Raw genomic sequence first — 15,001 nt, 5'->3', positions numbered from 1 at the left:
GGCCGCTGTCTTCTCCCGGGGAAACGTACAATTAACGCTGTGGGACGTCCGAGACATTTTGTCGAGATTCTTGTACGAAAAATTCGGATCTCGAGGATTCTATCCTCCGGTCGGAAATCCGAGGGACCGTTGTCCCGACGGTGATGCGGAGTAAGCCTGCTCCGATTGCCTTGACGCGGCGACGTTTTCACGCGTCAAACCGAATATGTCGGAGAAAGATGCTTCGGAACAAACAAATACAGCTTATCATCTAAATGTCTCGTTTTGTAACACATGAAATAAAAAAACTACGGTCCCATCGAAACAGTCTCAACGCCATTCATCATCTTCCAGCTTCTGCCAAAGGTCCACTGCGATATGAGAAAGGTTAGACTCTAACAGCTAAAGAAAACCCCATGGAAAGGTCACGAAAGAAGAGGGTGAACAGTTCCAAAAAAAAACTAGATACGGATTACGAAACTGAAGAGTCCAGATGGGTATAATTCTCATGTAAGAAAGCATGGTGCATGTAAAGCGAACTCAATCGTGGCAGAAACACGGGGAAAAGAATCGAAGCACACAGCGGAGGCGTGAGTGGGGGAGCGAGAGAGGAAGTCGAAAGGCACAGGAAAGGAGCTTTGGTTTTCGTATCCCGTTTGGAAGGCCCGTCGAATGGGGCTTCGGCCTTCGTTCGAGAGAGGCCGAGAAAGACGGAGAGGGCACGGGCCGAAGTCGGAGTGACAGAGAGGACGAAGGAAAGGGCCCCCCGCGCCTTACAATGCAGCCTGATTTATGGCCCGGGCGCACATACATAGAGTTACACACGATATCATAATACCATTAATTCTTCGTCAAATTCCCCGCTGACTGAATCATACTGGCCGCGCAGTAAATCACGCGGGGCGACTAATGTGAACGCGACCAGCGCTCGCTGTCTTATCTCCTTTGAACCACGGGGGCAGGTGGATCCAGTCCCTTGGACTCCGCTGAATTACTCTTGGTCCAGGACTCGCTGCACCCCGTGTGTCCTCCCAAAGAGATTCGTGCCTTTGCTCGGCGACGCACTCTATTTGTCTCCTCCCGTTTCCGTATTTTTATAGCCGTCCGTCGTTATCCAAGAATCAGCGGTCCGATTTCACAAGCTACTGCCGCGGCGGGACCAAAGTTTACGTAATCGTCGTTAGCCAGGGAGGCGACGGTTATCTTCCAGAAGAGCTGGCGTGGGCGCTCGCGGCCGATGGCTATTCGATGGGAAGATTTTTACATTGATCGCCTGTTATGACGGCGCGACGATCTTTAATGAATCGCGGGACTTTACGGTTTGGAGTGCTCGTGGGCGTTTAGGATGTGGAGGCCTATTCGTGAACCTTGGTACGAACAGATTTGAGATGTTCTTCTCGTTGCTTGTGTGATTCGATTGTGTAAGTTGGAGAATTGTCTTGGGAACTCTGCTAGGACCTGACAATATGCCCTTGATATCAAATACAATAACAAACAAAAATTAGAAAAATGGAGACAAGCATAGCATATCATTATGTACCGCGTTCGACTAGATTACGCACACGCAAAATTGCTACAACTGGATTTTTGAATGCCAAAGTTGATTGTATGGTCTTCTGGAGAATATAGAATCTAAGGAATTTAGGAAGCTTTATCCGATGGCCTAGGAAATTGATTTTGTAGTCTCGAAAAGAGGTTATCAAATAGTGAAAATTGTCACCACCAACAGAGGCACGTACACCCTGGATTTACCTTAAAATTTTTAAATACTTAAGATGGATAAATGATACCCTCGAATTCGGAGTCTCTCTCGCTCATTTTTCATAGCGCATTCACGTTCTCCACGGTGTCCCTAATTCGTCTAAACGCGCAACATTTTTATTGCTTCGAATCTCCTAATGAATCATCGACTGGTTTGAATCAGGCTACACCGTTACGCGTATTCTTTATCTAATCGTCAACATTGATCTATGGGAAACTCTACGGTAAGGATTTTCAGAACCCGCTTACGTTTGTCACGGACACTATGTTGCAGATTATGGTAATGAAGAGAAATTTCAATTCAAAGGTCAAGTAGCGGACTTTTAACTTTGTAAATTCTATTTAATTTCTCAATTTACGTGGTCTTCCTAGCTCGCCACGCTACCGACGCAATATTCGCGTAATTTCCACCTACTTTCGAACAACCGGTGCTGTCCTATCGATTATTTTTCTGCTATTCTTGCACGGCTCTCGTCCCTGCGCGTCAGCCATTCCGCGATAACGTGAAACATTTACGAACCACGGTCTGACAGTGTTGTAAATTGTTCTAAATCGGCGATAAAGTCGTTCGGGGCGCAATTCGTTCGCGAAGGTCAAGAACCGACTAGGAGGATCCCTCCAAGGTACCCGAGATGCAAACGGTAGATATCAAGAGGAATCTTAATGGTGGTGTGGTTTCGTGCTTGTTTTCATTTGAAACTAATGCGCTTATTAGACTTAACAAGAAAAAACCTGTCTACTCTAAGCGTGACTTCTCTATTTGTAGCGAACACTCGTGGCTGTAAACACAGTGTCGTTCATGACCTGCGAACCTTGCGTCATCGTAATTGCCGTGCCCTGAAATATCCTAAACGTTACCCTCCTCTGCTATCGTCACAAACCTCGAAATCAGACCTTGAGGAAACTCGTTAATTTGTCCGTGGGTTCTCCTTCGCCAACACAGAAAATAATATACGAGGAAAGATCGCTATCGCGGCGAGTATCGAAATTTATAATGTCTGCGTTAATATTTTATCCGTGATTTAGCGAACTCAAGGAACCGGCCGCCGCGGAGTAATCGCGATTATTAAAGAGCCGCGACTCCGCATTCCTGTTATGACACACTGGCACAAATTTTCGTGGCGCTAATCTACAAATCACCGCTAACTTTTACGAGCCGGTGATATTTCTTTTCGTAGATTTCCACGATGACTTATCCACCGATCGGGCTCGACCGCCGCACGATTTACGGCCTAACAGGACGCCCGACGTACGAGCAGCGATTTTACGCTTCCTTTTTTTTCCGATGCAATTCGTTCACGGAATTTCACCTCGGACCTCGAGTCGCTCTTTCCTTCCCGCTTTCGGGAAACACGAGAACCGGCCACCGCTACCGGAAATCCGAACTTCTTTTCGGCAATTGCGATCCGTGGAAAGTCACGAAACACGTGCAAGCGTCGTGGGAGGCCAGAGTCGAGGAAAGGTTGCAAGAAAGTATACTCCTTGCGCGATTATTCAACCGAGGACTTCGTCCGTGCTATCTACCGTGACTGAAGTGACTCTAATTTCAGAAGGAATAAATTCTGGACTGCCTAAGTTAGCGTTCAATAGAGTGCATTCATTGTATCTTTCATATAGCAAATTACTCGTTATCCACCTATCTACGCCGTACTTTGCAACGATCTTCAAGCTCGATTTAAGCCAATCCGAGAGCCTTTCTCGAATCGGCTCACCTTAGATCACATCTCGCGGTCGCGACCTCGGCCTACCGACCCGCACCGTACCCCCCAATTAAACAGACTAAAAAAAGACATAATGTAGGCGGAACTGACTTACTCTGTCCGATGTGCACCCTCTTCATCCACGGGTAAATCTGCGGCGGAGTGCCACCGGAGGCGTTCTGCTTGTTCGACGAGTTGTTCCCGGTGCTGGAGGTGCTGGAGGTCGAGGACGCCGGCGAGGAAGCCGACGTCGCGGTGGTCAGCGTCGATGTTTCCTCTGGTCCTGCTCTCGAGTTTCCGCTGGGCGGCGAGGCAGCCGACGCGGCCACAGAGGACCTCAGCGAGCTGCCAGGCGGCGATGTGAGCCCGGAGGCGGATTTACTGGTGCCCGATGCGACCAGAGGCGTTGGACTGTTCCTGGAGGTGGACGTGGTCAGATCCTGGGGCGACGCGACGCTGGCGGAGGACGTCGAGTCGGCGTACTTGCAGCTCGAGGTGGAGGGTGCCGAGGGCGCGGACGCGGCCTGAAGAAGCGGCGTCGTCGGGTCCTGATGGAGCTGCTGAGGATGATGTTGCTGAGGGTGATGTTGGGATTGTTGCGCGTGCAGGCTATGCTGCTGCGAGGTGGTGGTCGCGCTGAGCCTCGGTTGAGGCTGCAGCTGCGTGTAGTCTATCATGCCTGCGGGCGCCGCGTGCGGCATCCCGGCCGCGGGCGTCGCGTAAGGATGCTGAGGATAGTGCTGCTGAGGCGAATAACAGGGCGCCGGGTAACTGGTGGCCGCTGCGTTTGGATTGTAATAGTCCCCGCCCGCGGGGGACGCCGCCTGTAACGGTTCTCCAGGCGAGTTCGCCGTGGCTCGTGGTTGCTGTTGGGGCTGCTGTCCCGCGTAGCACGATGCCAGCGAGTTCACGAACTGATAGGAACTCATCGTTCACGCGGTTGCACCAGTCGTCGACGTCACTGTAGCGATCGTTTCGCGCGCGTACGGCTCGACATTCACGGGAACAACACCACCGATTGCTCTGTCGATCACCGATCGGCCGCCAGGAGAAGGATGTACGCGCACTGTCGTTAAGTACAGGGCCGTGTCATCGCGTCGGTGGTCTCACGACACCGGTGGCATGTCGCACCAGCGGTAGACGACGACAGGTTACCGTGTCGCTGTATCACTGGGGGAGAGAAAAGAGCGGGCCCTCGCTGTTTCTCTCGAGTCCCGTGGCCGCGACGAACGCTTTCGCACCTATCGCGCGGCGTTACACGCGGATGAACCCCGGCTCCCTAAACGACTCGATAATGAACGAGGGGGATCGCGACGAGTAGAAGGAGAGGCGATCGTGTGCCGGCAGGCGGGCAGAATCTGATGCCGACCCGAGCCGAGTCCAGTTTACGAGGGCCACGTGGGCCTGGGCTATAAAACTGTCTTCTGCTTCTTTACGACCTCACGAGTCGCAATTACCTACAGAGAACTCGCGGTGGCAGCGTGCAGTAGCGCGTAACAGCCGGCTTATCGAGTCGCCCCATTGAAGACGAGACCCCCGTGCACTTCCCTCTCTTCGTCGATGATTTATCCGCACGAATCCGAGTCGCGTCGAGATACGGAAACAACAATCGAAAATCCCGTGGCACGGGACGAACCGTGAACGCGGATCGTGGACGGTCGGATGTGCGAACGTAACACGCGGAGAACTAACGTTCGAAGAATAGAAACCGTCCGAGGTGGCTCCTCTCGGTAAGCCGGTGTGCCCGATATCACCGCATTAGGGGGTGAAGCGTATGCCGTTCACCGTTCCTGTTGCGTGCGCGGAGGGTGGTTGGTATCGTACTGAAGGCCTCGCCGCGATCCAACGGAGGCCCGGTGTGTGCGGTAGCTTGTCACGTGCCCGCGCTCTCTGCGTGTCAGAGGAGCGCCTCGACCAATCCCCGTCGTTCGTCAAACCTTGATTGGTCTCTCCGCCGGCGTAGGATTCTTCAACCCCGTTCCTTGCGTCTCCGTCGGGTCTGCGGTGCTGGTGCTGGTGCTGCTGCTGCTGCTGCCGCGGCTGCTTGCTCGTGTGGTGGTGTTGCCTGGCTGCTACCCGACGTGACAAGAGCCGACGAGAGGGGTGTGCGAGCAGGACAGGAAATCCGAGGGGTCACAGAGAGGGGATAGCACCGTCAGGGGGGCTAATGGAGAGATATTCGGGAGCCCCGAGGACCGATGGTGGGGCGAGGATCTCTCTGCTTCTCTCTCGTTCTCTTCGCTGCAACCTTCTGGCCGCAACGTCACCGAGAAGTAGTCTTCCGCTTGCCGTCTCTGCGAGGGGGCAACGCGCGCACGCGCCCCCTTCCGCGTACACCCTCGTGGCGTGGAAAGAAGGAGGAAGAGGTGGTACCCCGCGGGACTGCCGGTTCTGCTCGATCTCCGATCTCGTTCGATCGCCTACGGATCGTTGGCACACCTCGGCGGTCGCGCGTCAACGGTGTCGTCCGATCGTTCGCGGTGCGCGCTCGTCCGGTCGCTAGTGGTGCCGGTTGATCCGACGTGAAATCGAGGACACGAGTTCTCAAACGGTCGATCAGGCGGAGAACGCTCGTTCCACTTCCTGACGCATCGCGGAACGCGCGAAACGGACAGGGCCCGATGCGAGAAACGAAGGGGCGCGCATAAGTCGGACGACCGCGGCTGACAGTTTTATGAGAGTTTGATAGTCTCCGACGCGGTGTTCTCCGTCGACGATGCGAGAGAAGTCGGAACGTGTTCGTGGGAGAGACCGTGCAGCTCGTCTGGCGGGAAAGAAGGGCCGGGACTGGAGCGAGCGAGAGGGAAACACGCGCGCACTACGCACCGCACTCTTTATTGTCCCATAAATTCAAACCTGTTGCCCGTAGCCGAATGAGAGGGACGAACCGTGGGACGGAGCGACGGAGACCGGAGAATGGGAGAGACGAAGAGAGAATGGAAAGCGTGCACGAGACTAGGAATCCTCTCCCAATCGCGCGGTCCGATTGACGCCCCCGTTATCGCACGTACGGCGAACCCGGACGCAACTCGTAACTCACTGAACGGACTGAGCCGGTCGAGAGGAGAGCCTTCGGAGTTGGCGGCTCCGAACCGAGCAGAAGCATGTGTGACGTAGTAGCCAGTTGGTCAAACGGGGGGCACCGCGGGGTGGCGACGCGCCGGTGGGGTTCCCGAGCAAAGGGGACGGCCGAGGAGGCGGAGCTCTCCTTGCTTCTCGCGGATAACGCTTCAGCTCGTTTCTCTCGCGTTTTCCGCGCGTATTTTCCGCGTTCCGCGCGATCGAGCCTCTCGCCTATTGTCTTCCTGGTCCTACCTACTCGCGTCTATGTCCTCGACCGGATGGATCGTCCACGATTATTGGTCTCATCGCAGACCTGCGTAACAGAGAAGGGGTGAAGACATTCTTTTTTTCCTTTAAATTATTTAACTATCTCTAGCACCAAGATCTCCAAGTTAATCGTTACTTGTCATACAAACCTCCTTCAGGTCATCGAGCAACAAGGCTTCAACAAGGACTATCGGAGTCCAAAAAGTATGAGTAAATTTCAAAAGTAAATTTCACTGGTATCAGACAGAGCTTAAGATTCGTATAGTTTTAGATGAATTCATCAGCCTCGCTCAACGACAATCCTCGATCTTACTCCAAATTTTCTTACCATTTAAAAATGGTCCCTTCCAACTGCGTACAAGTTCGAGAGAGTACGCGAGGGTGATCCAGACACGATTGTTTCGTGCTCTATGGAAAAGGAAAAGCACGAGGAAAGCGCATAGTGTGCTGCTCGCTCGCCAGATGTGGCAAGCGCGGTCGTTCCTGTTGAATTGTCGCGCGCGCCCGCCCTCATCAGCCCCACCTCTTCTTCAACGGCCCCACCAACGCGCCGCCGCGCCCCACCAGAGCGCCGACGGAACCGGCTATCTCTTCCACTTTAAGTTCTCTCGCGGTTCTGCTCGTGTACGCGGGGAATCCCCACCACCTCTTCGGTATTCGCCACTTCGGCGCTCAGTATTTGTCCTACACCTACCATCCTTCCTAGGCCTCTTGGTCGCGTCGCGGCGGCGTGCCCTGAAAACGCGCGCGCGCGACCGATCTCATCTCGAAGAGGGTGGAGAGAGAAGTTGACAAGTGATCGCGGTTCAGACACGGTTCGTCCTTGCCGCAAAACACCGACGAGTTGCTGGAAACGCGATGACGATCGCCGAGACGTTTGCGAATTCGTCATCGTGCAGCCAAACCCGGTTGTTCTTGCAGAGATGGTTTCGAAGGGTGCTCGCCGTTTGGACGCAACTTCGGGTAAGAGGGTTGTCGAAGGGTGAAAGATTCAAAGTTTCATGCTTTGTACAGGTATCGGTTGTCGAGGTTTGGTCACGGAATGATGATTCAATCCTCGGTTGCAGGAATTATTTTTGTGGTCTAATTATTATACACAGAATTATTTTTAAAAAGGGTTGGCTTGGGAGCAAGCATACGCGATCGAGTTCCAGCGAGGAGCAAGTCGAGATAACGAAGTCATCACGTCAGGACGTCGATGTATTTCAGACTGACGTAATGAAAGCCAAAGGCATCGAAGGGATCTGGTATCTGGTGAAAGAAGTCGGGCACGGTCGGTGTATTTCGGCGTATTTCGGTGTATTTCGGTCCGATACGTGGAGCACTACCTCGCGGCCGCGTGTCATTCTTCGCCGCTGGCTCCTTCTCTCCCTCTCTTTTCTCTCGTTCGTCCCATTAGAATTTCTAATAAAGCCGTCGCAGGTGTAAAAAACGTATCGAGACCCCCATGAATCACGTGTCGCAAAGCAGAGCCGCCGGGACACGTGTATCTGTTCCTCCCTCCTCTCTGCAACTTGGAGAGCAACGCTCAAACCCATCCTCTTCGTCCCACCAATTTGCTGCAACCCCATAATCCAGCGCCTCGTTGGACAGGGAGTCCGAGAAAGTGATTATTGTCGTTGATCCCAGGCTTTAACCGGCTCCGTATCATTTCCAGGCGCGTTTGTGTGTCGTTTGCGGTCAGGGGTGAGATCGAGAGAGTCGTAAGTATCGGGTCATCCCACGAATTATGCGAATATACATTCCCCTCTTTCTCGAATCGCTGATCAGTTATCGCTTGTACATGCGCGACAGTATTAATCACTAATGCCAAGTTCATCTTGCATAATACTTATAATAGCATTCGCGAAACGTAATAACGATTGATTCAGATTTATATGCTCGTATTGAACTCGATTCCACCTCTGCCCGTAGGACACGTTAAAGATCGATGACGCAATGAGTCTCGCGAGTATGTTTAGGAGGCAGAGCTTTAATGTAGATCTTGTCACAGTTGTGCCTGTCACGATGCTCATTCGTTAACCTGTGCGTGGATGGTTTCATAGGTCCGCATAAATAAGGGTGATCGTGTTCGTTTTGCTGTCCTTTTGTTGTTGATGGGTTCGTAGGACGACGCTTCTTGTAGGCTAATCGAGACGACTTAAACGCAACGTTCGATAGCGTTCTGAATGCGCATAATAATCGTAGGGTACGATCCTACGCTCGGACTCTGTTACAGGATGTGTCAGCTATGCCATTTGATACGAGCTTTTATGTAGCCGAGATTTTAATATTCTGTACTACGACATAAGTAAAAAATACCGAGTATTACTGCTCCGAATTCACTCAATTCTTTCCCAATATAAACAGTTTTCCCCTCTGGGCGCCAAAGGTAGCCAAACTTGGAAAACTTCCTCTTGAAAAAAATATAAACTCTTCGAGGAGGAGGAAGAGGAGGCAGTGCGCGGGAGACCTGATAAATTCCGCGCGGGTTACCCGGACAGGCTGCAGAGAAAAAAAGAAATATATTCAATTCGAGGTTCACAGCTAAGACGTGTTGCAGAAAAACCAATACGTATCCGCGTGCCGGCCATGATGGATTGCCGGAGCTATGGGAAACTATCTGTCAAGCACAATATCGACCCTCGCCCTCTTCGTCCAACCCCTAGAAACCGAAGGTTCACTCTCGCTGCTGGCGTTCGTCCCAGGGTTGCGCTCTGCAATGTAGCTTTACCTATACACTGCCATACAAACCTTTTCCCGGCCCCCCTTTTCCCTCTCCACCCTACTTCTGGCCGGAGAGTCCGTGACCATTTCGCAAATGGCACATCTCCTCCACCATGGATCCCGCTGTTTGCATAAGAAAGAGCGCGGAATCTATATTTAAGAGCGGCGAGTTCCTAAGCACGAGGAATCCGCGCGATAAGGGAGGCTCGCGGTTGCCATTAAAATGTTTTATCGATCGCCATTGATGCCCCGTGATCGGCTGATAACAAAGACACGATTTGCGATTTAGCAGCCTCGTTTGCTGAATCGTTTTCGTGGGCTTCCCGTAACCCGTTGATCTGATCAACCCTTAGCAGGTGGTCTAAATTAATTTACCGGAGAAATGTGATTTCTTTCGAACGCGTGCATGCTTCTTTTTATTATTATAGTGCCTGGAACCAACGGCGCATTATAGTTTCGTGGGACCCAAGACAAAATTAAATGTTGCAATATTGACTCTATCGGACTAAACGCATTAGAAGAGATTAGATTACTGGGATTTGGAACGTACAAAAAGAGAAATAGTTTTCATGCTCGCAAGGTATCGATAGGACAGTAACGCTTTTCGAATAATTTATTTTTATCGTAAAATATATTGCTATAAAATTATTTTATAAGACTTAATTTAATTCGACTAGTATCTCGCTTAGAATACAGTTAAAAAAATATTCACAAAATTTTCCATTTTTAACTACAGTCCTAGACGCTTAATAAATAAATTCCTGTTAACGATACAGAATTTTATAATTCTATGGTTAATACTGTTATGAATAAGTGTCCCTGCATCATCATGAGCGCGAATAAAAATAATTCTACTATTTACACTGCTTTACTAACTAATAGGAACATTTTACGTACGAGTACGTACGTTATGATTATAAAATGAATAATTTCTTATCGATTACATAATTACCATCGTAGTTCCGATGAATGTAAACATGGAACGAAATCATGAACGTTAGCTTTCGAACGGTCGATAAGATTCGATAACTTCCAGCACGCACACTTCGCGATTTTGCGATTAAAATTAACGAGCACAGGTCTGAAATTCACAACGACACAAACTCAACCGTTGAATGAAAAGTGAACAAGCACTGTTAATTGCGAATTACACTAAATTATTTCTTGAAAAAGTAAGCGTAAGGACGCTCGAACACGCACGAGGAACGTTTTCGGCCATCTTGTTCGACGCGAACGGCGCAGCTGTCGTGCTGACCCCCACTCTTTTTCATCCCTTAACTTTTCGACTCCCCATGTTGCCTCACTCGCTCTCAATTGCAAACATTTCTCCTCTCTAATCGTTCTAGCTTGCTTTAAAATTTATTTGCTAATATCTTAATCACCATCGACTCCATTAACTCTCCATTGATTCGATTATGAACTTCCCTGAACGAAATTATTTAATGTCGAATCTACTTTCTTGAACCTGGCGTTCAACACGATTCGATAAAAATTCGGAGAGCTCCAAAATTTTCAAGAACTTCGCCTGCCTAATGTAACCGAAAGGCGTAACGAAAGAGGAAGCAACGTAGACGCGGGACGCTGAGTCAGTGTCATTAATCAGCCGAGTATGAATTTTAGCATGAGAGTCAAAATATTTTTGAAGTGACGTAGGCAGTACTCGAAGCGGAGGTGTGTTCACGGTGTGTTGTAACGCGAAACCGATCGGCGTGTACCGTGCCGAGCGAAATGCGGCGTGAACGGCCACGCTTTAGGGATACCTGAGCTACAGGATGCTCGGTTGTTTAGCTAGTTCAACCATAAATCATAGTGGTTGCAGGGTCAGCTGGCCCGATCTTGCCCCGAACAGCGTTCCCTGCTCACGATCCACGGCAAACGTCGAACTTTGTCGTGCGCTCTTCGTAATTTCCTTTCTTCAGGATTACTTATCGATCGCTTTTGACGCCTCGACGCTGCGAACCGGATTGCCGACGCTCAATGGCAACTAAAAGCTTTCCCTAACGTCCTGTCACAAGCTTCTGGTTTGTAGTCTCTCGAGGTAGCGTTGACTAGGTTGATGCATCCTCGAGTCGATGATTCTTAACCATTGTGCCGTGATTAAACAACAGCAATCGGAAAATTACTATTAAATTACGCTAACCAGTCTTCTACAGTCTATCAGTCGATTCAAGAGAACGTTACCTACCCCGATACGAGATCCATGGACAAACGAGAATAAAATATTCTACCTAAGAGCGCTCATGACTCGCCAAGGTGTTCAAGCTTCGCCAAATGATTGTCATAATTTTGTTTTTGGAAATAATTATGACTATCGTACATGCCCTGTTGGTGGTGACGGTAATGGAGGTAGGCCTCGTGAAGACGATGGTATTCCTCTATTCCCGTGGCTTGCTGACATGGTGTCGCAGCTTGCACGGTGTGCATGGCCGTCGTCGTTGGAGCGGTCGTCGTCCCGGTGACGAGAAGACCGTCGATCGGCGATCCACTCTGGCTCGTCGAAGCGACGTCCTCGTTGTTCATCTCCATTCCGTTGTAGTTGAGTCTGCCGTCCTTTTTCGCCTTCATGCGTCGATTCTGGAACCAGATTTTGATCTGCCGCTCGGTCAGACATAGCGCTTGCGCTATCTCGATACGTCGTCTTCTGGTGAGGTATTTATTGAAATGGAACTCTTTCTCTAGCTCCAAAGTCTGGAATCTGGTGTACGTCTGTCGGGTCCGTTTGTGCCCGCTGCCGGTCGAGTCGCCTGGAATTATAATAGTGTCGAAATATTTAGGAATTAGAGGAAAGAAAACTTCCACTTCTCTATGAAACACTAGTCGCTATTAAAAGAACAAGAAAATAAGAGAATATCAGTGCTTTTACAAACCGTTAGAATAAGAAGACTTCATCCAGGGGTAGTCCATTTGGCGCTGCGCCGAATCGTCCGCGAACTCGTTACTCTCGTTAGGGCTCTGTTTGCAGTTGTTATTGTTGTTCGCGTAGCCACCGAATCCTTGTTGCACCGCGTAATCAGGCGGCGTGGTTGGGGTAATCATCGAAGGGGTCACGCAGCTGTTGGAATTCGGCTGCGCGGGGTACCCCTGATAACCCTGCATGTATCCGTTTCTCGATTCCGGTTGCTGGACCCGTTCCTGAGCGTCCGCCAAGAATCCAGCGACGGGTGACGTCCTGTCCGTCGAAGACGTCGGCGTGTACGGCGGTGTATGACAGGGAATATGCGGTATACTCTGCCGAATCGGCGACGTCATTGGTTTTGCAGCGGGATTCGCGTAATCCTCGCCGATGGCGTCCTTCCCGTGACGGAGGAGAGTCTCCAGAAGACTCGAAGGGGGCGAGAGGTCTTGAGCAGGTCTCTGGCTGTAATCCGAGCTCGAGTGCAGCTGCTGATGCGTGGCGTGATACGCGGCTTCGGGGTACATAACCTGTCCGGTGGATCGGTCACCGATGGACGACTGATAAGGCCAGTAGTCCGCCTCGCTGTTGGCGAAATACGCGGAGCTCGTCATCGTGACAGAAGCACTATGTGGGAGAACGCGAGGGGACTCACGAGTTTCGAGGGACCTTGACTTTCGGACACTTTGAAAATTTACATGGGTCACTCGACGCGTCAGAGGAACACGTGGGTAGTTCTTTCGCACAGTGCACGAGGTTAATCACCAACTGCACTACAGGTTTTTGGCACGATGTAGGTAACAAACTATCACAGAACACAGCTACGTTTCGCACTTCCACCGTGGGTCGTACGGTTCTCCGGAGGACGACAGCGGAGCGAGGCCCTCTTGCCAGGCACCGAAGCCGACTTACAATGAAATGAAACGATTCCTGTCCCCGACACGATTTCGACCGTCCACGGTGCACAGGGGGTTCCACGCGTGCCAAAAAGGGGCACCCCGGCAAACTTTCACTGGTTTATTGCCGTACCACGCGGACAGAGGCTGCCGAGCGGAGGTGGAGGGGGTTGGCTACCCTTGGGTTCTCGGGGGTCCCTGTAGCGCCTCCCGGAGCTACCGCAGGGGAGCTCTCGGTTCTATCAGCTGCCCTTTGATTCAGAGTTAAGGCCACCCCCGATACACGCACCCGCTTTCCGATCCGTGCCGCAATCCCCTCCCACTATTAACGCTATTGACACAGAACCCATATTGGCTCCCCTTGCACCCGACCTCGCACAATGCCTGCCATGTGTGCAACCCCCCTCGATTCTTAGCCGGATCCTGGGCGGCCTATCGGCGACGAGCAACCCCCCGGCTCGAAGCTGCCTCGCGAGATGAACTGATAAAATCGAGTGAATTGATAAGTGACATTTAATGACACCTCGGAGAGAAGAATGAATTTTTCAAGCTGAAAGAAGATTATTTATGGCTTGCTTTATTAATTATCGAGCTACGTAATTTGACTGGCAAAGGTTTCTTTGGTACCATAGACTAGCGACACCGTTGACAAATTTTGGCTGTTTCAAATGTTCCGCGGTGTTCTTGTTTAAGGAAAAAATGGGTTTGAAATAGATATTTCGAGGAAGTAAACAAAGAACGCTCGGCCAAAGCTAGGCGCAGGCAGTCTTGCGAGTGACGTCTCTTTCTAGAAGCCTGACCGGCGACGATTAATCAACCTTGCTGAACCCTCTCTCTCCTCTTTCCTGTTATACAGGGTGAGACAGCTAAACTGTTACTGAGCGATAATGCCTAAACTATCGTAGATACAAAAAATCAGGAAAAAGTTCGAGGGGGTCTTATATGACTATTGCTTTTCTTTTGGTTCAGATGCTGAGGCTGTACCTATCCCATCGACATTTTTTAAAATTAGAACCATGAAATTTTGTTTACACATTATGGAAGCTGACGTTGAGACGAATCCATCGACAGTCAATCCTTCAGAACAGTCCTTCGTAGCGAGTAAGATCTTTAGATATATAAGAATAAATGCTACATTATAAGATTATAAGAAAAAGATATTGTTCTTTGTATACTATCAGGGCCATTCCTCAAAATCGAACACTGAATGGAGCAGCATCTCAGATTTTGTTTAAATTTGCATCGGAGAGAATCGAAATCTTTTCTCTTCGACCCTTACAAATAAATTAGTAGTTCTCTGTCATTTTCTTTTATTCCACATAAGCGTATGAAAATTAAACAGATTAATTGTTGAAAGAAGCTGACAAAATATTCCATCGTTCTCAACCTTGTATCGATCCAAGGGTCCGAGCACTTGGTTCAGCTCTGTGTACACGATCCCTCTTACGTTAACAGGGAGATTAATGTCCTTTACTTCTCATGTTTATTAATTTCCGTTTAGAGAGGTGAGAAGATTATCGACACCGTCAAACAAGAGGGGGCGTAAAAAATATGTCTGCGAAGCGGCACGTCAGGGCAATCATCGGGATTAAGTGAGACATAATCGGCGGACAACTAACGATCGGCTTACAATTAAAGGGCCGGCATCTAAACAATTATCGTTAGCAGAAGATAATAGACGGCCTTGCGGACAAAGTATAAATAGTAAAGTAACCCTCAAAAAAAAAACGTGATTG

General features: G+C 50.1%; 2 protein-coding genes across 2 annotated transcripts in view; both read right to left on the bottom strand.

Moving 5' to 3' along the window:
- The window catches only part of LOC128888929 (homeotic protein Sex combs reduced), a 252,696-nt gene extending 247,205 nt beyond the window's left edge, over positions 1-5,491 (bottom strand). Inside the window, exon 1 of the mRNA XM_054146153.1 lies at positions 3,556-5,491. Coding sequence (XP_054002128.1) covers positions 3,556-4,369 — 814 coding nt within the window. The 5' untranslated portion in view covers positions 4,370-5,491. The remainder of the gene's footprint in view (positions 1-3,555) is intronic.
- Positions 5,492-11,714: 6,223 nt separating this feature from the next.
- Positions 11,715-12,983, bottom strand: LOC128888849 (homeobox protein Hox-B4a). Its single transcript, XM_054146013.1, has 2 exons — positions 12,344-12,983; positions 11,715-12,220 (listed from the first exon to the last, which is right to left on the bottom strand). Exons 1-2 carry the CDS (start codon positions 12,981-12,983, stop codon positions 11,715-11,717), a joined length of 1,146 nt encoding a protein of 381 aa, XP_054001988.1.
- Between the last annotated feature and the right edge of the window lie 2,018 nt (positions 12,984-15,001).

Source organism: Hylaeus anthracinus, unplaced genomic scaffold, assembly GCF_026225885.1.
Source record: "Hylaeus anthracinus isolate JK02 unplaced genomic scaffold, UHH_iyHylAnth1.0_haploid 11994, whole genome shotgun sequence".
Lineage (NCBI taxonomy): Eukaryota > Metazoa > Arthropoda > Insecta > Hymenoptera > Colletidae > Hylaeus > Hylaeus anthracinus.
The sequence above is the reverse complement of the archived record's forward strand: the minus strand, read 5'-3'. Positions and strand labels throughout refer to the sequence as shown.